Consider the following 25,678-nt stretch of genomic DNA (forward strand, 5'->3'; position numbering starts at 1 on the left):
TGAACCCCAAATATATTATTGTAACAGAGTGACACCCTGTGGAAAGTTAACGCAACTACAAGTAAATTCCAATCTGGAAGAGAAATAAGACATTCACACAAACGTATTGAAAATACAATTTTACTGCATTTTAAGTAGTTTTGACATCTCTGCCCACAGGCCAGTAGTTGATGAGAGGAACCAAAACGTCTCACACTTATGTTCCCAGTGTGTGCAATCTGTCCCAGACAGGGTGATTAGTGTTGGATGTGCAGTAGTTTAAAGGCTTCACGGTTGGGAGTTCAAGTGACGGGAGTCTCCATGGATACCATGCCAGCGTCCCAGCGCTGCTCATGCATTCCTCCCAAATGCCCATGGTGTTTTCGACCACACCACCAGCTCGCCCTCCCATTGGTAGAGCGTTCCCCCGTCTCAACCCCAGCATCCTGGCCCCTCCATTGGGCCACCCTGCTGCCAGCAGCCCCCAGCCTCCAGAGCCCGAGGAGCCCCTCAGGACTGCTTGTCTATGTTGGCTAGGAAACGCTGCGCCCACCACTCGTCCAGATCTATGGGCACAAAGTCTGGGGAGAGCAAATAGAGGAATTAATGGGCATGAGAAGTTAAAGGGGCAGTTCACACAAAATAAAAAGGTGCTATCCATCCATCCAGATCATTTCTGTGTGACTGTTCTAGTTTTGGACATATCTGCTGTCACTCCAATACAATGGAGCTGATCCGTTGTATTGGAGTGACAGCAATCTCCAAATCTAGGCAAATCGCACCGAAATGATCTGGATGGATAGATAGCACTCTGGGTAAGGAGGAAAATGTGTTATTCATGTATTTATTTATATGTTGCATAGTACAAATGATATATGTTCTGGGTAATTATTAGGAAGTCAATGCCTCAACCTGACAGCACTTTCAAACGCCAAGGAACATTTCCTCAACTTGAATATCACATTCAAACATAAAGGCAGTTTCAAAACAGACGGTGAGTGTAAGGGGTTAACTGTCTAGAGTGGGGACATCTTTTGTGCTGAACTGAAGTGAGATTTCCCTTAAATTGTTAATTAAGCTTGAGCCTATTAAAGTGTCATATTAGTACAAATCTAAGTCATCCTGGACTCCCATTTTTTACTCCTGAGAAGTAAAGCATAAGAAGAGGCAGTGAACGTCATTAGACAGGCGATGATCCCTACTGTCCACTAGGGTTGATTAGTTGATGAATCGGTTGATTTGGTCTTAGTTGACCAATACTTTGTTAGTTCTTTATGCTTTTTTCCCCATGCCGAATTAGTTTTTTCCTGAAACATTATCTTTATCTTTACATTTTGTCATTCAGCTGATGCTTTTATCCAAAGCGACTTACAAATTGTGTCAACAGGACCTCAGTGATATTGTTCGACAGTGCCGAGCTTGAGTGCTACACTCTGAGTGCAGTAGTAGAGACATATTAGCATAGTACAGTAGGTAGTAGTATAGGCATCGTAGCATATGACATAGTAGATAGTAGTATAGACATAGTAGCATAATAGTAAAAGACATTAAGAAGGTTTGTTTCTTTTCATTTTTTTTTCGTTTTGAACATCGATCAGTCTCCAAGAGTAACTCGTTCTCCCTTACTAGTTGTTTCCACTTCATGCACCTTGGTGGTTGAAAGACGACATTGCAACAGGTTATTTTCTTTTCTGGTTCATTTCATTTCATTCAATTTTATTTAAAGAGGTTCTTCTGCATGATTGCATGTGGGAAACACAATTTTACAAACATGTCGATTGAATCAGCTAATCGATTAGTCATAATCCAGCGACTTTGGGTCAGTCGAGGACAGTCCTACTGTACAGTCAGTGACCTAGAGCCTGTCACCCAGACGGTATAATTAAATAATCCTTCTCATAATTAAGAAGATGTGACATGCGGAAATATGACTGAGAATATATGGTAACAGTATTTCTACTGATGTCAGTGATATTCTTTAGAGACATCTACTTAATCATTATAGGCGCTTCAGACTAGCTTGTGGTCATTCAGATTGCAATTCACACATGCATTTGTGTAGATTACATTTGCCTTTGTAATGATGTAATAATAATAATAATAAATACTACTCTTTTATGCATCTATTGTACATATTATACTTCCTGGATTAAAGGTAGAGAATAGATTTTCAGACATTAAGTGCAGATTCAAGGTTAGAAAGAATCCAGTGCAGAAACTGAAGGTGAGGAGAGGATGGAGTGGTAGAGGAGGATGAGTATGAGAGGGACGAAGGCTGGCCATACTCACTGTCCATGCGGGGGCTGTGGCTGGCCTCTGTGTAGTGGACGGGTCCCCTGGCCCCCTCTGGCCCCTGGCTGGGCCCCTCCTCTACCTGTTGCACCACCTCCTGCCAAGCTGACACAGTAAACAAAAGTCAGCTATAATTGCCATCTTGACCCATTATCACAACCTTGTCATTTATGTCAATTCCAACCACAATACAACACCAGGCACTGTAGCTCTTAACTCAGTCTAGACTTGTCCCATTACCTTGGGTTTGTCTGAATTTATAAACAGACACAGTGCTGCATTAGATTCCACAGAATAAATTACCTGAATACAATGATGTACTTTAGAATTACAAATTGGTAATAAGTGGGTAATACTAAGTGTCTTTAAACAGTATATGTTCCATAAATGCTACCAATGTGAGAACCCCCAGCTGGAGTAACCTGTTAAAAAAAGACCAGTAGGGCAAAAAGCCTGCCTCCACTAAAGAGTGTTTGTATTTGAAATCATATCATGCCATCTATCACGCGTGTGTGTGTGTGTGGGTTAAATCGCACGCATGGTTAATTGAATTCTAGTCAGTTGGCATGAGTCCACAACTTTCATAAAACTCAGAGGTACTGCAGTTATTTTGGGCCTACAAAATTATTATTATTATTAATTATCAAAGGCGACATTTCCTCTGAGGGGGTGGAGCGAGAGAGAGAGATAAAGAGAGAGAGAGAGAGAGAGAGAGAGAGATAAAGAGAGCGGAGTAGAAAAGCAGGAGAAAATAAAACAATTCAGCCCACAACAACAAGCCTTCTAAAGAGCCTGCATGGGGAGAGTTGGCCCTAGTTATTTTTGTCCTTGTCCAACTCCCCAACAAGGTTATTTAAGTTGTTTTAGTGTGCAAACTACTCACTAAAGAAAGGAGGTAATCCAAACTAGATCAGTGTGAAGAAGACTAGAGTCTCACCCAGAGAAACCGTTCTCCTTCTGGGCACTGTGTTCTTCTCTATACTGCAAGAACAGCAGATCAAGCCTCTCTCTCCCAGACTGGACAGTGTCACTTAAATCAAGGCTTTAGAGGCACGTGAGCCTGTCTGTGGGTCAGGGAGTTTACAGTAGAGTACAGTAGGAGCACCTGGAGGCAGCTCCCTGCTAGCTGGCTATCAGTGTCAGGACAGCTGTGCAGGCGAGGGGAGCACACCGCTTATCAGGGTGGGATAGCACAGGGAGGGAGGGGTGAAAAGGAGGTGCTATTGTTTCTCCTAAACCCAGATAGTAATATTCATATTGGCTTTCCATCGCAGACATCTTGGTGATAATCAGGTGATAAAATAGCAGATGATTGATCATTAAATGACAACAGTGGCCAATGAGCTGTGGCTCTGCACCGTATTGTATGGCAAGAAACACCATGAGAATACTATGAAGACACTGTAGGCCAATAGAAACATGATGAGAATACTATGAAGACACTGTAGACTAATAGAAACACCATGAGAATACTATAGAAACACCATGAGAATACTATGAAGACACTGTAGGCTAATAGAAACATGATGAGAATACTATGAAGACACTGTAGGCTAATAGAAACACCATGAGAATACTATGAAGACACTGTAGACTAATAGAAACACCATGAGAATACTATGAAGACACTGTAGACTAATAGAAACACCATGAGAATACTATGAAGACACTGTAGACTAATAGAAACATGATGAGAATACTATGAAGACACTGTAGGCTAATAGAAACATGATGAGAATACTATGAAGACACTGTAGGCTAATAGAAACACCATGAGAATACTATGAAGACACTGTAGGCTAATAGAAACATGGTGAGAATACTATGAAGACACTGTAGGCTAATAGAAACACAGTGAGAATACTATGAAGACACTGTAGACTAATAGAAACACCATGAGAATACTATGAAGACACTGTAGACTAATAGAAACACAGTGAGAATACTATGAAGACACTGTAGACTAATAGAAACACCATGAGAATACTATGAAGACACTGTAGACTAATAGAAACATGATGAGAATACTATGAAGACACTGTAGGCTGATAGAAACACCAGGAGAATACTATGAAGACACTGTAGACTAATAGAAACACCATGAGAATACTATGAAGACACTGTAGACTCATAGAAACACCAGGAGAATACTATGAAGACACTGTAGGCTAATAGAAACACCATGAGAATACTATGAAGACACTGTAGGCTAATAGAAACACCATGAGAATACTATGAAGACACTGTAGGCTAATAGAAACATGATGAGAATACTATGAAGACACTGTAGACTAATAGAAACACCAGGAGAATACTATGAAGACACTGTAGGCTAATAGAAACACCATGAGAATACTATGAAGACACTGTAGGCTAATAGAAACACCATGAGAATACTATGAAGACACTGTAGGCTAATAGAAACACGGTGAGAATACTATGAAGACACTGTAGACTAATAGAAACATGATGAGAATACTATGAAGACACTGTAGACTAATAGAAACACCATGAGAATACTATGAAGACACTGTAGACTAATAGAAACACCATGAGAATACTATGAAGACACTGTAGACTAATAGAAACACCATGAGAATACTATGAAGACACTGTAGGCTAATAGAAACACCATGAGAATACTATGAAGACACTGTAGGCTAATAGAAACACGGTGAGAATACTATGAAGACACTGTAGACTAATAGAAACAAGATGAGAATACTATGAAGACACTGTAGACTAATAGAAACACCATGAGAATACTATGAAGACACTGTAGGCTAATAGAAACACAAGAGAATATTATGAAGACACTGTAGGCTAATAGAAACACAAGAGAATACTATGAAGACACTGTAGGCTAATAGAAACACCAGGAGAATACTATGAAGACACTGTAGACTAATAGAAACATGATGAGAATACTATGAAGACACTGTAGACTAATAGAAACACAGTGAGAATACTATGAAGACACTGTAGACTAATAGAAACATGATGAGAATACTATGAAGACACTGTAGACTAATAGAAACACCATGAGAATACTATGAAGACACTGTAGGCTAATAGAAACACCATGAGAATACTATGAAGACACTGTAGGCTAATAGAAACACCAGGAGAATACTATGAAGACACTGTAGGCTAATAGAAACACAGTGAGAATACTATGAAGACACTGTAGACTAATAGAAACAAGATGAGAATACTATGAAGACACTGTAGGCTAATAGAAACAAGATGAGAATACTATGAAGACACTGTAGACTAATAGAAACAAGATGAGAATACTATGAAGACACTGTAGGCTAATAGAAACACCATGAGAATACTATGAAGACACTGTAGGCTAATAGAAACACGGTGAGAATACTATGAAGACACTGTAGACTAATAGAAACACCATGAGAATACTATGAAGACACTGTAGACTAATAGAAACACCATGAGAATACTATGAAGACACTGTAGGCTAATAGAAACACGGTGAGAATACTATGAAGACACTGTAGACTAATAGAAACACCATGAGAATACTATGAAGACACTGTAGGCTAATAGAAACACGGTGAGAATACTATGAAGACACTGTAGACTAATAGAAACACAGTGAGAATACTATGAAGACACTGTAGGCTAATAGAAACACCAGGAGAATACTATGAAGACACTGTAGGCTAATAGAAACATGATGAGAATACTATGAAGACACTGTAGGCTAATAGAAACATGATGAGAATACTATGAAGACACTGTAGGCTAATAGAAACATGATGAGAATACTATGAAGACACTGTAGGCTAATAGAAACATGATGAGAATACTATGAAGACACTGTAGACTAATAGAAACACCAGGAGAATACTATGAAGACACTGTAGGCTAATAGAAACACCATGAGAATACTATGAAGACACTGTAGGCTAATAGAAACACCAGGAGAATACTATGAAGACACTGTAGGCTAATAGAAACATAATGAGAATACTATGAAGACACTGTAGGCTAATAGAAACACCATGAGAATACTATGAAGACACTGTAGACTAATAGAAACACCATGAGAATACTATGAAGACACTGTAGGTTAATAGAAACATGATGAGAATACTATGAAGACACTGTAGGCTAATAGAAACATGATGAGAATACTATGAAGACACTGTAGACTAATAGAAACATGATGAGAATACTATGAAGACACTGTAGACTAATAGAAACACCATGAGAATACTATGAAGACACTGTAGGTTAATAGAAACATGATGAGAATACTATGAAGACACTGTAGGCTAATAGAAACATGATGAGAATACTATGAAGACACTGTAGGTTAATAGAAACACCATGAGAATACTATGAAGACACTGTAGGTTAATAGAAACACCATGAGAATACTATGAAGACACTGTAGGCCAATAGAAACACCAGGAGAATACTATGAAGACACTGTAGACTAATAGAAACATGATGAGAATACTATGAAGACACTGTAGGCTAATAGAAACATGATGAGAATACTATGAAGACACTGTAGGCTAATAGAAACATGATGAGAATACTATGAAGACACTGTAGGCTAATAGAAACATGATGAGAATACTATGAAGACACTGTAGGCTAATAGAAACACAATGAGAATACTATGAAGACACTGTAGGCTAATAGAAACATGATGAGAATACTATGAAGACACTGTAGGCTAATAGAAACACCATGAGAATACTATGAAGACACTGTAGACTGATAGAAACACCAGGAGAATACTATGAAGACACTGTAGACTAATAGAAACACCATGAGAATACTATGAAGACACTGTAGACTAATAGAAACACCAGGAGAATACTATGAAGACACTGTAGACTAATAGAAACACCATGAGAATACTATGAAGACACACTGTAGGCTAATAGAAACATGATGAGAATACTATGAAGACACTGTAGGCTAATAGAAACATGATGAGAATACTATGAAGACACTGTAGACTAATAGAAACATGATGAGAATACTATGAAGACACTGTAGGCTGATAGAAACACCATGAGAATACTATGAAGACACTGTAGGCTAATAGAAACACCATGAGAATACTATGAAGACACTGTAGGCTAATAGAAACACCATGAGAATACTATGAAGACACTGTAGGCTAATAGAAACACAATGAGAATACTATGAAGACACTGTAGACTAATAGAAACATGATGAGAATACTATGAAGACACTGTAGACTAATAGAAACATGATGAGAATACTATGAAGACACTGTAGGCTAATAGAAACACCATGAGAATACTATGAAGACACTGTAGACTAATAGAAACACCATGAGAATACTATGAAGACACTGTAGGCTGATAGAAACACCATGAGAATACTATGAAGACACTGTAGGCTAATAGAAACACCATGAGAATACTATGAAGACACTGTAGGCTAATAGAAACACCATGAGAATACTATGAAGACACTGTAGGCTAATAGAAACACAATGAGAATACTATGAAGACACTGTAGACTAATAGAAACATGATGAGAATACTATGAAGACACTGTAGGCTAATAGAAACATGATGAGAATACTATGAAGACACTGTAGGCTAATAGAAACACAGTGAGAATACTATGAAGACACTGTAGGCTAATAGAAACACCATGAGAATACTATGAAGACACTGTAGGCTAATAGAAACATGATGAGAATACTATGAAGACACTGTAGGCTAATAGAAACACCATGAGAATACTATGAAGACACTGTAGACTGATAGAAACACAGGATAATACTATGAAGACACTGTAGGCTAATAGAAACAAGATGAGAATACTATGAAGACACTGTAGGCTAATAGAAACATGATGAGAATACTATGAAGACACTGTAGGCTAATAGAAACAAGATGAGAATACTATGAAGACACTGTAGGCCAATAGAAACATGATGAGAATACTATGAAGACACTGTAGACTAATAGAAACACCATGAGAATACTATGAAGACACTGTAGACTGATAGAAACACCATGAGAATACTATGAAGACACTGTAGACTAATAGAAACACCATGAGAATACTATGAAGACACTGTAGACTGATAGAAACACCATGAGAATACTATGAAGACACTGTAGACTAATAGAAACACCATGAGAATACTATGAAGACACTGTAGACTAATAGAAACACCATGAGAATACTATGAAGACACTGTAGACTAATAGAAACACCATGAGAATACTATGAAGACACTGTAGACTAATAGAAACACCATGAGAATACTATGAAGACACTGTAGACTAATAGAAACACCATGAGAATACTATGAAGACACTGTAGGCTAATAGAACCACCATGAGAATACTATGAAGACACTGTAGGCTAATAGAAACACCATGAGAATACTATGAAGACACTGTAGGCTAATAGAAACACCATGAGAATACTATGAAGACACTGTAGACTAATAGAAACACCATGAGAATACTATGAAGACACTGTAGGCTGATAGAAACATGATGAGAATACTATGAAGACACTGTAGGCTAATAGAAACACCATGAGAATACTATGAAGACACTGTAGGCTAATAGAAACATGATGAGAATACTATGAAGACACTGTAGGCTAATAGAAACACCATGAGAATACTATGAAGACACTGTAGGCTAATAGAAACACCATGAGAATACTATGAAGACACTGTAGGCTAATAGAAACACCATGAGAATACTATGAAGACACTGTAGGCTAATAGAAACACCATGAGAATACTATGAAGACACTGTAGGCTAATAGAAACATGATGAGAATACTATGAAGACACTGTAGGCTAATAGAAACATGATGAGAATACTATGAAGACACTGTAGGCTAATAGAAACACCATGAGAATACTATGAAGACACTGTAGGCTAATAGAAACACCAGGAGAATACTATGAAGACACTGTAGGCTAATAGAAACACTGTCACCTACTACTTTGGGTCGTGACCAGTAGTTTGAGAACCGCTGCCATAGAGGGTTAAACAACTTACTGAGACTGCCCCCCCCCCCCGCACTTAAAAGAAGTGCCTTTAAGTCGGTGAAGACTCTCATAATGTGACTAAAATGCCACCTGAGGGCAAGAGGCAAGATCTCACTTTAAAGGGGAGCGACACCCAAATTATGAATTCCAGTATATTATCTCCATGGCCTTGAGAGTTCAATCAATATTTGTGAACATGAGCTACTCTCTCCCAAAGCCAGAAACCAGAGAAGTATGATTAAAGTCTGGCGCTGATCTATTGACAATGTATGGGAGACCCTTTTTTCTTTTTATTTATACTCAAATGAGCTGTATTCTATAGTGTTCTTTGTTTTCAAACAGAAAACGTACCTGTATAATCACAACATTACCCTGTGTCATATATACCATGTTTTGATAATTAGAATTAGAATGAATCGTCTATGGAGCAGCTTCACACTTTATATCTGATGGCATCACAAGTTTGAGTTTAACATTCTAGTTTTAGTTTGGTATGGAGTTGTTCTGCTCACTGGTATTTATCTTTTTGATTGTCTTACATGAATTCTTAAAAATGGGCGTAGTTCTCCTTAATGTTCCATGTGTGTTGCTCATTCGCTGCCTCACCTCCATAGACAAACTTCACGTTGTCCTCGTGTGCGGCGGTGAGCCCCTCCTCCGGCGGGGTGTCCAGCTGCAGGGCAGGGGCTGGGTGGTGGTACTTCTTCCCGTTAGGACGGTTAAACACTATCTTCGGCGCAGGGAGGCTGGTGTGTGAATAGAAGGGAAATGAAGATTATTTCGGCGACTCTGATCTATTAGAAACAACAGGTAACCAATACCATGACTACAAAGCGGGGCAATAAATAAGAGGTGGTTGACAATGTGTGCCTGCAGGAAGAAGCCTGAGTCAAACAAGGGTGGCTGGTTGGGACTGGAAATGTTAACAGCTGAATGAATGACCATGTGGCCCAGTAACCTTGCCTCTTCACAAGGTCACACTCGGTTCAATGCTGTGAAAACAGTGGCGTGGTGTGAGAGAGGGCCTTGGGAAACACATGCCATGGAGGTGGCTTATAAATCATACAGAGGCCTTTATCATTTCTGCTGGCCACCGGCCGCAGTGGGTTATTGCCAGGTTATTACCAGGTTATTACCAGGCCGGCTACTGCTACACTGAGGCTCTCGACTTCCGCTGGAGCCTAATAATCAATACGATTACGTCACACTTCACACAATACATTTGAGATACAAAAAGTTGAATACTTACTCTGGCATAGACCATGACGTTTGCTTGTGCTTGAATTCGTTTATTTTGTTGTCTATCTGCTGAGTGGGACCTTGGAAATAAAGAGATAACCGCACGTTTACTGTGAAAGCGTGCACTTTAAATAGCCTTGCAGCATTCGAGTGATCTAATTTAACACAAGTTCCCTGACAAGTGGAATGTGATCATCAGCGACAGCGAAGTGTCAAGTCAGCCATGGTTATTATTGTTATTATTATTATTATTATTATTATTATTATTACATGGTAACAACTCTCTCACCTGTTCGTCGCTGAGTAACAAGTTTGCTGGGACCTCTTGTAATTGTGTACATCATGCGCAGTCAAAATGCTCCTAAACTTCTGTTATGGCCCTGGAGGTGCAGTTGGGTCAGCTGTGCAGATAGCAGGCCTGCGCTCAAAAGTCTAACGCAACGAATCCAAGATCTGTCGTGCAAATTCTCATATTCATCCAAAGCGAGATACCTTTCTCCTCGTTGTGTTTGGTGGAATTTGGCCTCAGATTAGAATGCTCATTTCAACCGGAGTCCATTGCGCTTACAACAGGAGACAGCGGGGGAGACTGTTCGGTAACTGGCCGGTAACCTCCCACGCAACATAATCGTGTCTGGTTCTGCACGGCGTTGGATCCGCAGCCCGAGCGCGTCTCAGCAGCACCGCTCCAGGGTTCTGTAGGGTCTGTCCGGCTCCGAGTCACGATCTGATCCTCACAGACAGCACGGTCGGTAGGTTGGGTCCGTAGAGGTGTTCGCGGCGGCACAATGTCACAGATATGATGAAACAGGAGATGTCATTCACAAGACATTGAAGGCGCACCGTGAAAGCGAACCAGACCTCTGTACGTCGCTCCACGCCTCCCTCTGCGCGTTAAAGGCGCCGCGGCCTCGCCGTCACCGGGGCGCTGTGGACCAATAGGAAGGACACCCCCGCAGGCCATAACGTTACTGTTCATTATTTTCACAACAAACATAATGGTATATGCCATGTGTAGCCGACATCACAGTCATACAATACAAGTCTCACAACCAACCTGCAGGCGAATTAGGGCAGGAGGAAATGTTTATTTGGTCAATATTTACAGGAGATCTGCTGTAGACTCGTATCACCTGAATGTAGATTAGAATCACAACGGCTAAATAAGAAGATGACTGGTTCAACAGGATAGCAGGCACATTCATACAATGGCAGGAGTTGTTATTCCTGTATATGATCTGATGTCACTTAAAAGGTGCACCAAAGCCTCCCCCAAGGGGATCAATAAAGGAATATCTTATTTTATCTTATCTCATCTTATATGAATTTCTATAAAACTTGGGTCCTTTCTTTATCATTGTACAGTTACCCAGTACACCAGCTATGTTTATAACTGTTTGCATGTGTATTGCTGCATTCATGTTGGGAGTACTTAGGAGTAGCCAACCTGGCATCTTGGAGCACCGACGGAGGAGTGTTTGCCTCCTCATGATCATGAAGGAATCCCAAATGTTCTCATTTATGTCTTTATGTTGATCGTTTCAAGTTTTACCTTCATCTATTTTCACTTTTGCTTTAATTCAATGCAAAGTAAAGTCACAATACTTCTATATCGGCATTGGTCGACCAAATCCTGTAGGAGATGTCAGGGTCTACTGACAAACCCTGTGTGTCAGGCATAAATTAACGAATTGGAAGACAATGTGAAGTGTGTTCTGCAAGTTGGGAACTTGTGTTTTACTACTCCCATATGGCCTGAATGCATTGATTGATTGTGTGTGCGTGTGCGCGCGTGTGTGTGTGTGTGATCTTCAGCAGGCCTTGGTAATACTGCTTCTCCACAGCCGTGTTGACGGTCCACCGTCCAGCCCACCACCTCCACTCCTCTTCCCGTCCAGTACTGCACATAGTCCCTGGTGAGAAGGAGAGGATGGGGGAGGGGAGGAGAGTCTTTACAATATATTCCTGTGTTTTACATATTATGTGTTGTAACTTTATGTAATACTTTGAAGCAATGTATATTGTATGTTGTACTCTTGTTCACCTGTCAGGGGACTTGGCGATTGAAAAGGGCTGTCTAGCTATATACTGTATCCTTTTTGCTACATGTCTTTCATTGAAGTTCAAGGTTTTGTATGTGGTTCAATACACATGCATTGAATTGGCTAGCAGAACAAAGGACTGTGAATACAGAGGAGAGGGATTAAAGTGGGCAGGTCCATATCTTTGGTCATAGATGTTTCAAGGATTTCAATGTATTTCTTCTACTGACAAGTATGGTCCGTTCAGCCAACACCAGATTCTAGCTCATATCCAGAAGTCATAGAACTCCATTGTTGTTCAAAAACTGTTAAAACAAGTCACAGAGCAAATTTATTTGGTCAGTATAATTCATCATTGCATCACAAGCATACTTTCCCCCAGAACTACTTTATGAAGTGACAGTGATTGCCTCTGAAGTAGTTCCAGTTCAGGCGGACTCGAGGCCACTGCAGTCACGTGACACGTCATGTAGTTCTGGGAAAAGTATGATGCTTGTATCATCATTCAACAAAACCTACCACTAGGGGGTAACCATGAGTAAGCGAGTGATTGAGTGACACTACACTAATTAGACAAAACACTACATTCATTGCCAATCGTTAACTCTCTAACAAGTGTTCACCTAAAATACAAATAATCATTAAAGGAGGACAACACCAGGCGCCCCGGTGGCACACCATGTCATGCTCAGTGTAACTGCAGCGTCCTGGATTCGAATCCGGCTGCATGTCCTCCCCATCTCTCTCTCTCTCCCAATTTCCTAACTGTCCTATCCACAATACAGCAGAAAATGCCATAAAAAACATCTTTAAAAAAAAAAAAAAAATAAAAAAAAGGAGGACAACAACATAAAAGTAGTAGAACCTGGGGAGCTCCCGTAGCTCACCGCATATCTCGGCGCCATTTCTGCGTCGGGGAAAACCGTGCTCGTCACGGATCTGGGGGACACGAGTTCGACTCCCGGACCCGCCGTCATTTCTCAGAATGTCTTCCCCTGCTCTACATCCCATTTCAACCTGTTTCTGTCGGTCATGCTTGACCAGAAAAGCGATAAACGCTAAAAAAAAAAGTAAAAAAAAAAAAAAAAAAAGTAGTAGTAGAACCTTAGGCCAACTTATAGTATATGTAACCGAAAATAGCAACACTACCTATATTTCAGATTTTCAGTCTGGATACAGGAAGAGGGAAGACAGGTGGGAAAATGAATAGGAGGCGATGTCCTCACTGAAAACTCAACACACGTCATTCAAAATTAATAGGATATGATGTCCTCACTGAAAACTCAACACACGTCATTCATGTTATTAGAGAAACTGACTTGTGCTGAATAGCAACCAACTGCTTAAATATCAAGAATATAATTTTCAGTGTACTCCACTGTCCCTATTTCGAAATGCCGACTGAGGTATGGACCGATCATAACTCACGTGATCCAAACGTGGCGTAATGTACAGAAGTCGTGTGGGGTTAAATGCCCATGGCACCTGGACTCTCCAATTTTTAATAATCAGCAACTACTTGTTGGGCACAAGCCGGTTAGTATTCCTCAATGGCAAAGGAGGGGAGTTCATACTCTGGAGGATATTTATGATAAGAACGGCCTTCGGCCGTTTCAGGACTTAAGAGAATTTTATGATCTTCCCGGCGAGTCCTTCTTTCTTTACCTTCAACTAAGGTCAGCGCTGAGGGCGCATGGCGTGCCGTGGGCTCAAGCTTTGCAACCACACTCAGGCTCATAGTGGACAGGACGACCTCCAGAGGGTTTGTCTCAGACTTTTATACGCTCTTAATTCAATCCACGTATAAAAATTTGTCATTGGATACAATCTGGCGTGTGGATATCCCGGAGTTGGACCCCGAGTTTGACTGGGATGATGTTTGGGCAAATGTGGCATTGTCTTCCCGCAACCCCAATCACCAGCAAATTAATTTTAATTATATTCATAGGACCTATCTTACACTAGGAAGCTATTTGCTATGGGACTGGTAACCGACTCTCGGTGCACTTTGTGCTCTCAAAGGGCCGCTGGCACTTATATGCATTATGTATTGGGATTGCCCACCAGTGGCCCGCTTCTGGAGGTCAATAACGGACAAACTTTCAGATTTGTGTGGCTTAAAGGGGAACTCCACTTTTTTTGGAAATTAGCTTATTTAACATCTTCCCTGGAGTTAGACAAGAAGATGCATACCTTTTTTGTCTCTGTGCGTGCATTTTAGCTTTGGGAATAGACGCTCCGTTAGCATAGCTTAGCTTCATCACTGGAAGTGAGGCAGGACAGTAGCCTTACAGTGCCTTACAGTGTATTGCAAGGTCTGACATTGACCAAACTTGATATGCATGACCTTGGTGGGCTCTAGGTCAACTCCTGAAAAGGGGGTCAATGTCAGACCTTGCAATCAAAAGTTAGGGGGCGCACTGAAATTATGGCAAGGGTTATTAGCCCCCTAACTTTTGATTGCAAAGTCTGACATTGACCCCCTTTTCAGGAGTTGACCTAGAGCCCACCAAGGTCATGCATATCAAGTTTGGTCAATGTCAGACCTTGCAATACACTGTAAGGCACTGTAAGGCTACTGTCCTGCCTCACTTCCAGTGATGAAGCTAAGCTATGCTAACGGAGCGTCTATTCCCAAAGCTAAAATGCACGCACAGAGACAAAAAATGTATGCATCTTCTTGTCTAACTCCAGGGAAGATGTTAAATAAGCTAATTTCCAAAAAAAGTGGAGTTCCCCTTTAACTATCCCATTCACAGCTGTTACGCTACTCCTGAACGATATAACGACACTACCCGCGTCCGTACAACTAAAAAGGGTTGTCCTAGCGGGCGTCACAGCAGCGAAGCATTGAGATGGAAGGAGCCTGAGAAGCTCACAGTGATTAACTGGTCCCTAACACGGTTGGATGTGATTTATCTTGAGATATCCACGGCGCGGGTGATTGGGGTAGGACAGGCTGGTATTGACCTGTGGTTTGCAACAGCTGAGAAGGTCAGGACTGTGAGTCTATGGAACACTCTGTAGGTTTTGTTTTTCGAAAAGGTTCATTGTTTTGTATTTCTGGTCGGGTACACAAGGGCAGCGTTTTTCTACCTCAGGATCTTAAGCCGTTTTGAGGCTGGGCTCCAACCACTGTGTGGCCTGGTGACAATTGCCACATTGTTATGCAGCTGGAAATCTCTGACATCACTGATATGCACGTTTTGAGATGACTCAGTTTGGTGAGGGTGAGGGTTGTGAGGGGAATTGGAAGAGTGCGCCAATATGAGAATTAGAGACATAAGTCTTATTGATATAGAGCCACACGGCCGGGAAACGGTACTGAATACTGGGAAAGGCCAATTGTAAGATAGTACCCCTTTAAAATTTAAAATGTTGTACTCTGTTTTTATAAATAGTTATTTCTTTTATTATTATTATCTCCCTGTGAAGTTCTGTGTATTGTTATTATGGTTATTGTATTGTGTTGTCTTGTTTTCATGTTAAGTAATAATAAAAAAATTTGATAAAAAAAAATATATATAATTTTCAATATTGTAAATAAAATATTTTCTCAATTTGATGTCAAAACTAGCCAAATCGTTAGCCTAGTTTACTCTTGTTTTTTGTAAATCATCAAAAAGGTGAAATACGTCAACACCCAAAATATAACAAAAATCCATTAAAAAAAAGATCCACTGAATGACGTTCCCAGTTTAAAATGGCAATATGTTTCTAAGACCATAAACATGGCAAATCAAAGTTGCTCAATCAAATTAGCTTCTTTCATTTTTACTGGTATAAGCAATTTTATGTCTGACTCAATTAATTTAGTAGAATCCCTTGTCTGCTTATTTTCCCAGAGCTGGTGACGGAAGTAGCGATGAAGTTCCATGTCTTGGTTCCTTCTCTGCCCTCTTTTCTTGATACTTCACAACTGTTGCTTCCAAGTTTGTCTGAGGGAAACAACAGTCTTGATTGGAGGATCAAGAAAAGAGGGCAGGGTTTGAGATAGGTCAATTGCCAATCATTAGCTCTCTAACAAGTGTTCACCCTAAGGCACTGCTCTGCGTGTACGTTGTTTGGTGGTGTTGTCTTCTCTAAAGCATCAGCCCATAGCTGCACCTACAGTGAGATGAAGTCTTTCTGCATGAGGATAGCCGAGACGCCACACAGACTCCACAGCAGGTGATGGTGGGCCCAGTCTAGCAGCACATCCAGAACTCCGCTCCAGAACTGACTCCACGATGACTGGGTTCGGGGGGTGCCGTCGCCATAGCGACTCAGGCTCCAGGGCCGGTGCGTCAGGGCGGTGACGACCCGGGGGTCAGCCTGACGCATCTGTAGGCCAGAAGAGTTCAGAGGTCACACGAGCTCGTCGGGTTAGGGAAAACAACATGGCGTGCTGTACTTAGCTATTAAAAACAACATGGCGTGCTGTACTTAGCTATTGAAAACAACATGGCGTGCTGTACATCTCAACAAGTTATACCAGCTATTGAAAACATGGCGTGCTTCTCAACAAGTTATACCAGCTATTGAAAACAACATGGCGTTGTAATTGATTGGCTTTCTGTACATGTGTGTGAGTGGTGGGCATTCATAAAGCTGTTGTGATGTAATTTAGGTTTCTCCAGGAGTCCACAGTGCGTCTTCCGGTCAGAGGCAGCCATTACTGCCCTATCCAATTAACGTTAGCACAGCCTAGCTAGCTAGCTAGCAACATACCAGCAATGTGGCCATCCTTACATCAGCACGACACCAGATTAGTATGCTTCCCTCGGGTTCAGTGTTCAGTGCAATATGCTAAACAGGAGGGTAGCGGCTAGACGCCGACTGCCTCTGACCGTGGAAGAACAACGCTGTGTGCAACACACTGTAGACAACGCCACTGCAGCTTGTTGATGTGCCCTATAGTTGAGAGTATAGATACTAACTAAGGGAGGATATGACCTTATAGATGACTTTGGGTTGGAAGGAGCACACGATGCTGGAGTTATAAAGGACGGGATGCTTCTTATACATCTCGGCCAACGTCAACGCCACCTGGTGAAGGACAGTTGAGATTTTACAGAAAGGTCAAATTACCTTTTGAAAAACCGTATGGATTGTTAAACCACACTAATAACAACAACAATATAAACACATTCTTCATAAGATATTTGAACAGGAGAACGTTGTGGCATTATCCAATTATAAAGACATGTATAACAAGATATCTATGATCTGCTCACTTTAACGCAAGCATGCCACGTGGAGGAAATCTCAGTGAGCCACATGGCAAGAGGCGTAGTAGAATTCCACTTGCACCAACTGTTACAAACAGCTGGGAGTGCCTTTGTAGCCAGTCTGCTGAGAATGTCTGTGGGTTACAGCCAACGACTGGCTTCTTAATCGCCATAACCTCTCACATGTTCACTCTTACCACACCTTTAACCAAATCGTTGCATTGTTGTTATTCATGTGGTGTGAGGGGCGGGTGGGACACACCTAGTAAAGTGGAGGAGAGGGCTGTGTGATTCACTGGGTCCTGACTAAACCTTTTGACAGTTAGATCGTTTGGAAAATATCAGGAGGAAGACTGCTCTAAAATCCTCACAATAAAACATTAAGTTACAACTGGGGAACATTATTTCCCTCTGGCTTGTCTCATCTTATTTATTCAAACTTTACCTCACTGTATAAAATCAACTGACCTATTTTGACCTCTAGGATAATCACAGCCTCATGCAGCTTTACAGCCTGAAAGTAGAGATCTAGACCATTCAGAGGATGTATGACAAAAGTGATTGATAGCACCACAATACAAACTGTTACTTAAGTGTTCTTCTACGACTAGTTCAGTAACTAATGGTATCAACCCAAAACTTGCTGTAGCAACTTATGATATAGAATTGACTATGGGAATGACATAGTGTAATGTCCCAAACCAAAACCTATAGATGCAGAATTCTCATAATTGAATAGGTGACATTCAAAACATGTTTATTGTATAATAATAGATTGAAATAAATTACATACAGTGTTGAGCTTAAAAATGACCAAATTTAAATGTAAAATTATTCCTTAGGTTAAGCTTAAATCTTAAATGATTCCTTAGGTTCCCAGTTTTCCAATGGCGCATGGTACTTGTACATGGCACCTACAGCTGACTTTGCCCCTCCCCAATACTCTCCCCGCCATCCCTTGTCTGCTTACTTTCCCAGAGCTGGTGACGAAAGTAGCTAGGGAGTTCCATGTCTCGATTCCTCCCTGTCTCTGTTCATAGTACCTTATCAGGATGACCTTTGACATGGAAGAAGATGGTCAGCTGGTGTTTGATGCCCTCCTGCAGAGTGGGGACCTTCTCTCCACTGAACCGCTCCCTGGAGACATTAAACCACAGCAGGGACCACTAACATTTGGCCTGCTATATTTGAGCTAACTTCAGCTGCTATATGTGGCCTGGTCATTCTCCCAGTGTATTTTTAGTTGTCCTTCCTCTAAATCTGTATTGACAAGAACAAGGCCAACACCTTACAAGAAACACCCCCGCCTGCTCTGTATTTCTTGTTGAATAAATACACTGCAGGTTATTCTCAATTTGATACAATTCTAAACATTTTGAAAGGATACTTGAACTTTTTTCTTGCAAAAATGTATCATGGTAGTTTGGTATTTTCAGCACTGTACCAACTATTGTATACATAATTTACTATGGTACAGCCATGGTAAAGTCATAGATCTCCATGATACCACTTTTGTACTTAAACTTGTATTGTGTAGTTTTAGGAAGACAAAATTACCTCTACAACAATTAGTTACAAATGCTTAAAAAAATAACATTTAACATTTGCAACTAGAAGAATGCACTCAGTAGAGAGCAGACCTCCGCCAAGGCCTAGCAATCTCCCCACTTTTCGCTTTCACATGCAACATTTTCCTGGGGCGATGACAGAGACAAGAGTTGATGATATTGTCAGTCTCATCAGACCCGTGTTATAAATGAATATGGTGGCACTAGAGGAAAGGTCATGGGGTCACCCCTCTCCCTCTAGGGGTCACGAATATTCGCATAGCAAATTTCATGGCAATCCAGACATTTAATTCCAAGATATGGCGAGAACAGACACATACACACATACACACAAGACTCTTACTTACTCATGCAACTGTCTTCATTCTGATGGGGAGGTGCTTCTTTGTAAGGTAAAGGTGGCGGGAAGGTAGGAACACACCACAGTCAAATAGATAATTTCTAGTTTCAAACTGTGTTCCAGCGATCCAGTATCCCTCTTTTGTGACACTTATATTCAATACTAAAGAAATATCATAATTTATTTGGACTTTACAGAGGTTTGCCTTAAGAAAATCATCTTGTAAAGTGAAACTATTGTTGAGGATGACTATTTGAGAAGCAGCCTACTTCAGCCTGTGGTGGACAGAGGCATCCAGCCTCCTGAGCTGGGCCAACTGCAACCCGCCAAGCGGTCCAGAGCCGTTGGTGGTGCGGTCCACAGTGTTGTCATGCATCAGGACTGGCACGCCATCTGCTGTGAAGCCCAGGTCCAACTCCACCCATGTGGCCCCGTTCCTACTGGCCTACAGAGAGGTGGTGGTGGTGGTGAGGGAAGAGAGAGGAGATGGAAAGGCAGTATTTTGCAAAAGGTTAATTTTTAGATCGTCAGTTTACATTTCATTATGAGGATGACAACTGTCAGTACAAAGGCTAAATCTAATGGAATCTAATATATCTCCCATCATTCAAAATATTTAATCTTTGTTACAGAACTGGACAAAAATGATTATATCCTTGTTGGGCAGAATTCATCTGGTGAAAATGATTATAGTGCCTAAGAGATTCATTATATTACATACATGCTACCATTATCATTTCCACACATATTGCTAAAACAGTACAACACAGAAGTTGAAAACTTTATCTCGGGAGGAAAAAAAACATTAATTTAACCATACTAAACTATATGCAGGGTTTGTCACTCTCCCAACTTTCTAAAATTAACATTCCACCAGACCAGACGCCCGCTTGGGTAAGAACCGTCTGTTGATGTAGTAAAGAGGCTGGGACCTTAGTGTCTGTTGATGTTGTAAAGAGGCTGGGACTTAAGTGTCTGTTGATGTGGCAGAGGCTGGAACCTTATTGTCTGTTGATGTAGTAAATGGGCTAGGAGGACCTTAGTGTCTGGGACGTTAGTGCACTTGTTATATTATTGTGAGAAAACAATACATGTGGATGAGATTATTGTTTTCCTGAATAAGATGTTGATTAAAACCCCAACACTCTTGGGAACTACCAGAGGAGATCAGAATGACTAGCGTAGGAGGTTATCATTGTCACTGGCTATGCCAGGATATAGAATAACTCTGAGACACTCAGCTCCTTCTACTTACAAAGAATGGATGTAAACAATGTGTAAAATGGCAATATATAAATGGGTCCCATATAGGTAGAGAGGACATACTATTTAAAGAGGTCTAGGTAGAGAGGACATACTATTTAAAGAGGTCTAGGTAGAGAGGACATAATAAAGAGGTCTGGGGTAGAGAGGACATATTTAAATAAGTCTGGAGTAGAGAGGACACAATGAGGTAGAGAAGACACATTTAAAGAAGTCTGGAGTAGAGAGGACATATTTAATGCGGTCTCAAATAGAGACATATTTAATGAGGTCTGAGGTAGGAAGGTCATATTTAAAGAGGTCTGGGTTTTATTTATTACTGAAATTGAAGGATCTGATGCTGGACTTTGAAGAAAACGGTCTGTATGTGTGGATATGGGCACATTTGCTACTTGTCTTCTGTATTGTATCTACCTTGTATCTATCTATCTATCTATCTATCTATCTATCTATCTATTGTATTTGTATATATTTTATATATATTTATGTATATGATATTTTGTTAATTTGCTCTTCTAGTCAATTAAGTGGTATGGAGACAGCACTACTTTGAGCTGTTTAATTGCATTAGAAGTGACACATTTGTACCTGAAGATGTAAACCCCTCTGAGAACCTACATATATGTGTTAGTCCAGAGGAAATCCAACATGCCATACTAAAGCTAGATAACAACAAAGCCTGTGGTGCTGATCATATCACTGCTGAACATGTAGTAGTAGTAGTAGTAGTAGTAGTAGTAGTAGTAGTAGTAGTAGTAGTAGTAGTAGTAGTAGTAGTAGTAGTAGTAGTAGTAGTAGTAGTAGTAGTAGTTTATTCAGTCATCATCTCACACAATACAATATAGTACACCATCATTTAACAATATTTGATTTTACAGTGACTGAAAAGGTACAGACTGAAGCATAATGCTTATATATGCCTGTCCTATATTCTTAACAAAAATTAAGACTCAAACAGTATTCTAAAAGAAAATAGCAAAAAAAACAGTATTATTCACCCTTGTAGTTTTCAAAAATAGCTTTACAAACCATTTTCTTAAAAACCAAAAACGAATTACTCATTCTTAACTGTATATCAGCATTGTTCCACAAGTTAACCCCAATAATAGAAATACACCTCCTTTTAATCCCTTTCTTAGCTTTTTGAACAGTAAATTTACAAATATCTCTCAAATCATATTTTCTTGCATGTATTGAAAAAAACCTTTGCACCCCGTCTGGGAGTAACTTTGCTTTAGCTCTGTACATTATTTGCATAGTTTTATAATAAACCAAATCATTAAATTTCATAATATGAGACTTTATAAACAATGGATTTGTGTGTTCATATAGTAACTAACCAGCCTTGAAAAGGTTCAGAATGGCCCGTTTTTGCAGTAAGACTATTGGATTTACTGTCTTTTTAAATGTCGACCCCCATACTTCCACACAGTAAGATATGTAAGGAAGAATAAGTGAGCAGTAGTAAATGATGTGCAAGGCTTTGTAGTTTAATATCCAATATTGCTACTGACTTAGATATTTTCCTTGAATATAGTTAACATGTTGTTTCCATGTTAATTTCTGGTCAATAACTACCCCTAGAAATGTTATCTCAGAAACTCTTTCTATTTTTACATCACATATTTTTTACTCGATATCCCCCTCTATGTCTTTTCGATTACCAAAAACCATAAATTTAGTTTTCTTAATATTGAGAGACAATTTATTAACATCAAACCAAGTTGAGAATTTCAAGCTCTCTTTCAATATCAAACAAAAGTTCCTTTAAATTACAAAATACAAAAATAACAAACTTTAACAGCTCAGAAACATTGCACATATCATTAATATAAAGTATAAAAGTTTTGGACCTATCACAGATCCCTGGGGTACTCCACAGGTGACCTTCCTAAATCCTGACACAATGTCATTAATTTGCACACATTGCTGTCTGTTTTCCAAGTAGCTCTTCAGCCAAGAGTTAGCTATACCTCGTATCCCATACTTCTCCAGTTTTCTCACTAATGTGCTGTGATCTATTGTATCAAAAGCCTTCTGTAGGTCAATATAAATATATAATATAACATCTAAAGCATGCCAGCCGTAAGGTCATCCCTCTCCTCGCTTTGTGCTTTTCTGGCTTTTTAAAACATGGTATTTTACCTGACTCCATGATAGCAGTTCAACTGCAGTTCAACCGGGGTTCAACTCCCACCCATGTCAAATAAGACCGGTTTCACAGACAATGTAAAAATAAGCCTGTTCAGAGCCTATTGTACTCAATTTTTTTTTATCCACTTTTTCTCCCATTTTCTATATTTCCTCCCATACTTGAGGTAACAGCAGTCGCATCTTTTCACCTGCGCAGCTCGATCTCTCAGTGGTGAGGAGTAACGCGTGGGAGGCTCACGCTGCCCCCGACACTTCCTGATTCCACTGCGCAGGCGCACCAACCGACCTGTAGGAGTCGCTGTCCACAACACCCGATCCCCACCCATCAGTTTCCCACCCTCTAATACGGCCAATGTGTATTAGTACGGACGACCAGCTAAACTGAAAGCAAATGTGGAGCGCTGGGCTCGAACAGGCAAGCCCAGCGTCTCCAGATTTCGTGGCGAGCGCCTTGCCCACTACGCCACGTAGCCGCGCCTATTGTACTCCATTTTATACTTCTATGGTGTAATTATAGCACAGCAAAAATGTTAAAACTGCAGGTAGCATCTAATGATGCATTTAGGATCCTCCTTAAGCTCCCAAGACGGACTAGTGCAAGCCATTTGTTTGCGACTACAAATGTCACCACCTTCCATGCTCTGCTGAGGAACCTGATGTTTAAATTTATGTGTCGTTTATTAGAGTAAAAAAACAAGATAATAGGTGCCATTAGCACTTTCAGTGCCGGGCCGTGTTTTCCTTTTTACCCCGTTGATGCCACGGTCCACGGCCCATGTAACGTTAATATCGCCTAATCTATGTTTTAAGTTATGCTATGTGTCTAATCTGCCCATCGCTAATCAAATAATCATTTTCCAGTCAACATTGGCAAAGCAGATTGTGTTTTTATCGCTTCATTTCCTTTTTATAGCATTTTGAAAACCACTCGGTTTCGAAGAAAAAACAACACATTCCATGATAATCGCCTTTTACTGGAATATTCCAGAACGTTATCATTTGTCTGTCTATTTATGAATAGTTTTCAAATAAACGCTAGATGGTCGATAGTATATGTGTGCGCACGCACGCTCGTGCCGTGCGCTGATAATCGCTGCTATTATTTCCTCATGGCTTTTACAGTGAAACAGCCATATCACATATAGTGGAAAAACGCTTATATCTCCATGAAAACGAGTCTGATTATCCTAACACTGATAACATAGATTCCTTACCTGACATCAGATGGTATCCAAATGGTATATTCCAATTCCTGATCACCATTCGAAGAAATCGATAAGTATATTGATCCAACGTGTGTACAGTATAACCCATGATTGCCGCGGCTCAGAGGCTCCAGAATTAACTCTGGTAACTCCGGCTGCATGGGTGAGAAGTAAAATGTGGACTGGAATATTTTTTTCCCCCATCCATTTTCATTGAGTCCATTCCAAAAGGGTGATTTACCATCTGGGAGACGATAGGGGGCGCTTTTTTCACATCCGATCGCCGGCGGCCCCTGGATCTCCAACGGTAGGCTCGCGTGATGCAATATGATTTCAGATCGCTAATAAAAAAATAATAATAATAATTCAGAGAAAAGCCTTGACGTGGCTTTCAACGTCACAATCGTAAACCCGAGATTAGCCGTGAGTGGCGCTCAAAGTGTTAGTGATGTAAAACGATACAAGGTACTCCTCTGATTTGTGGAAACATTGGAACCTTTATGTATTTTAATGTATTTTAATCTATGTTGTTGGCCTTGTTTCTTTTGTTATTGTATTCTTGTTGTTGTTTTGTATATATGTAATATGGACCTTGAGTCTGAAATAAAGTCTTCATCAATCAATCAATTCCACCATGTTCACCAAATCTGGTCTGTTCTACTAGATTGGGTTTGGGATTTGGGTATTTGGGTGTATTCTTGTCAACATGTTGCTCATGTTTTTGTGCATTTTTATTTGGAACAAAAAACAAAACAAACTTGTATTTTGGAACGAATGTCTAGTAGTTGCAGGTGGTGGTGCACATGCTATTTGTAATTGTACAACTGTCAAAATATCAATAATAAAAAAAATCCATTATAGGCCTATCCAGAATTTTCACATCTATACAGTTAAACAGAACAGAGGCATCTAATGCCTCCATACTTCCTGCCTCACCTCTCTGATCGCTGCAAGGGTGTTTTCTGGGGCGTCGTGAATCCCACAGGGATGGCCACCGAACTGCCACGGGCCGCAGTACCCGGCTGGCCTGGTCAGCAGGCACATGATGAGGGAATCGAAACATCACGACTAGGGCTGGGCGATATGGAAAAAAATCATATCGCGATAACGATATGATAATTTTATTTTATTTCTCGATATCGATAATTATCGAATTGTTATAAGTATAAAAAAAATTTAAATTTTTTTTTTTTTTTTTTTTCTTTTTTTTTTTTAACAACAGATGTATGTTTATTTTGCAGCAATTCTTTGTCATTGCCGCCATCTTTAGTGTTACATCCCCTCACACTCCAGTTCTCAGGCTGCAGCTGGTTTAAAAGCTAAAGTAAACCGGCTTCTCTGCTGGCTGTG

General features: G+C 40.3%; 1 protein-coding gene and 1 pseudogene across 2 annotated transcripts; both read right to left on the reverse strand.

Moving 5' to 3' along the window:
* Positions 1-104: 104 nt before the first annotated feature.
* Positions 105-11,413, reverse strand: LOC311240240 (MAPK regulated corepressor interacting protein 2-like). Its single transcript, XM_084328788.1, has 5 exons — positions 10,836-11,413; positions 10,557-10,626; positions 9,914-10,053; positions 2,269-2,376; positions 105-560 (listed from the first exon to the last, which is right to left on the reverse strand). The coding sequence occupies exons 1-5, from the start codon at positions 10,888-10,890 to the stop codon at positions 490-492; spliced, it is 444 nt and encodes a 147-aa protein (XP_084184914.1). The 5' UTR covers positions 10,891-11,413; the 3' UTR covers positions 105-489.
* Positions 11,414-12,286: 873 nt separating this feature from the next.
* On the reverse strand, positions 12,287-25,391 carry LOC311240553 (glycerophosphodiester phosphodiesterase 1-like; annotated as a pseudogene). Its single transcript has 6 exons — positions 25,265-25,391; positions 19,976-20,151; positions 18,842-18,935; positions 17,524-17,616; positions 16,700-16,911; positions 12,287-12,459 (listed from the first exon to the last, which is right to left on the reverse strand). The product of its transcript is annotated as a glycerophosphodiester phosphodiesterase 1-like (transcript).
* Between the last annotated feature and the right edge of the window lie 287 nt (positions 25,392-25,678).

This window comes from Notolepis coatsorum (genome assembly GCF_963971535.1).
Source record: "Notolepis coatsorum genome assembly, chromosome: 14".
Classification (NCBI taxonomy): domain Eukaryota; kingdom Metazoa; phylum Chordata; class Actinopteri; order Aulopiformes; family Paralepididae; genus Notolepis; species Notolepis coatsorum.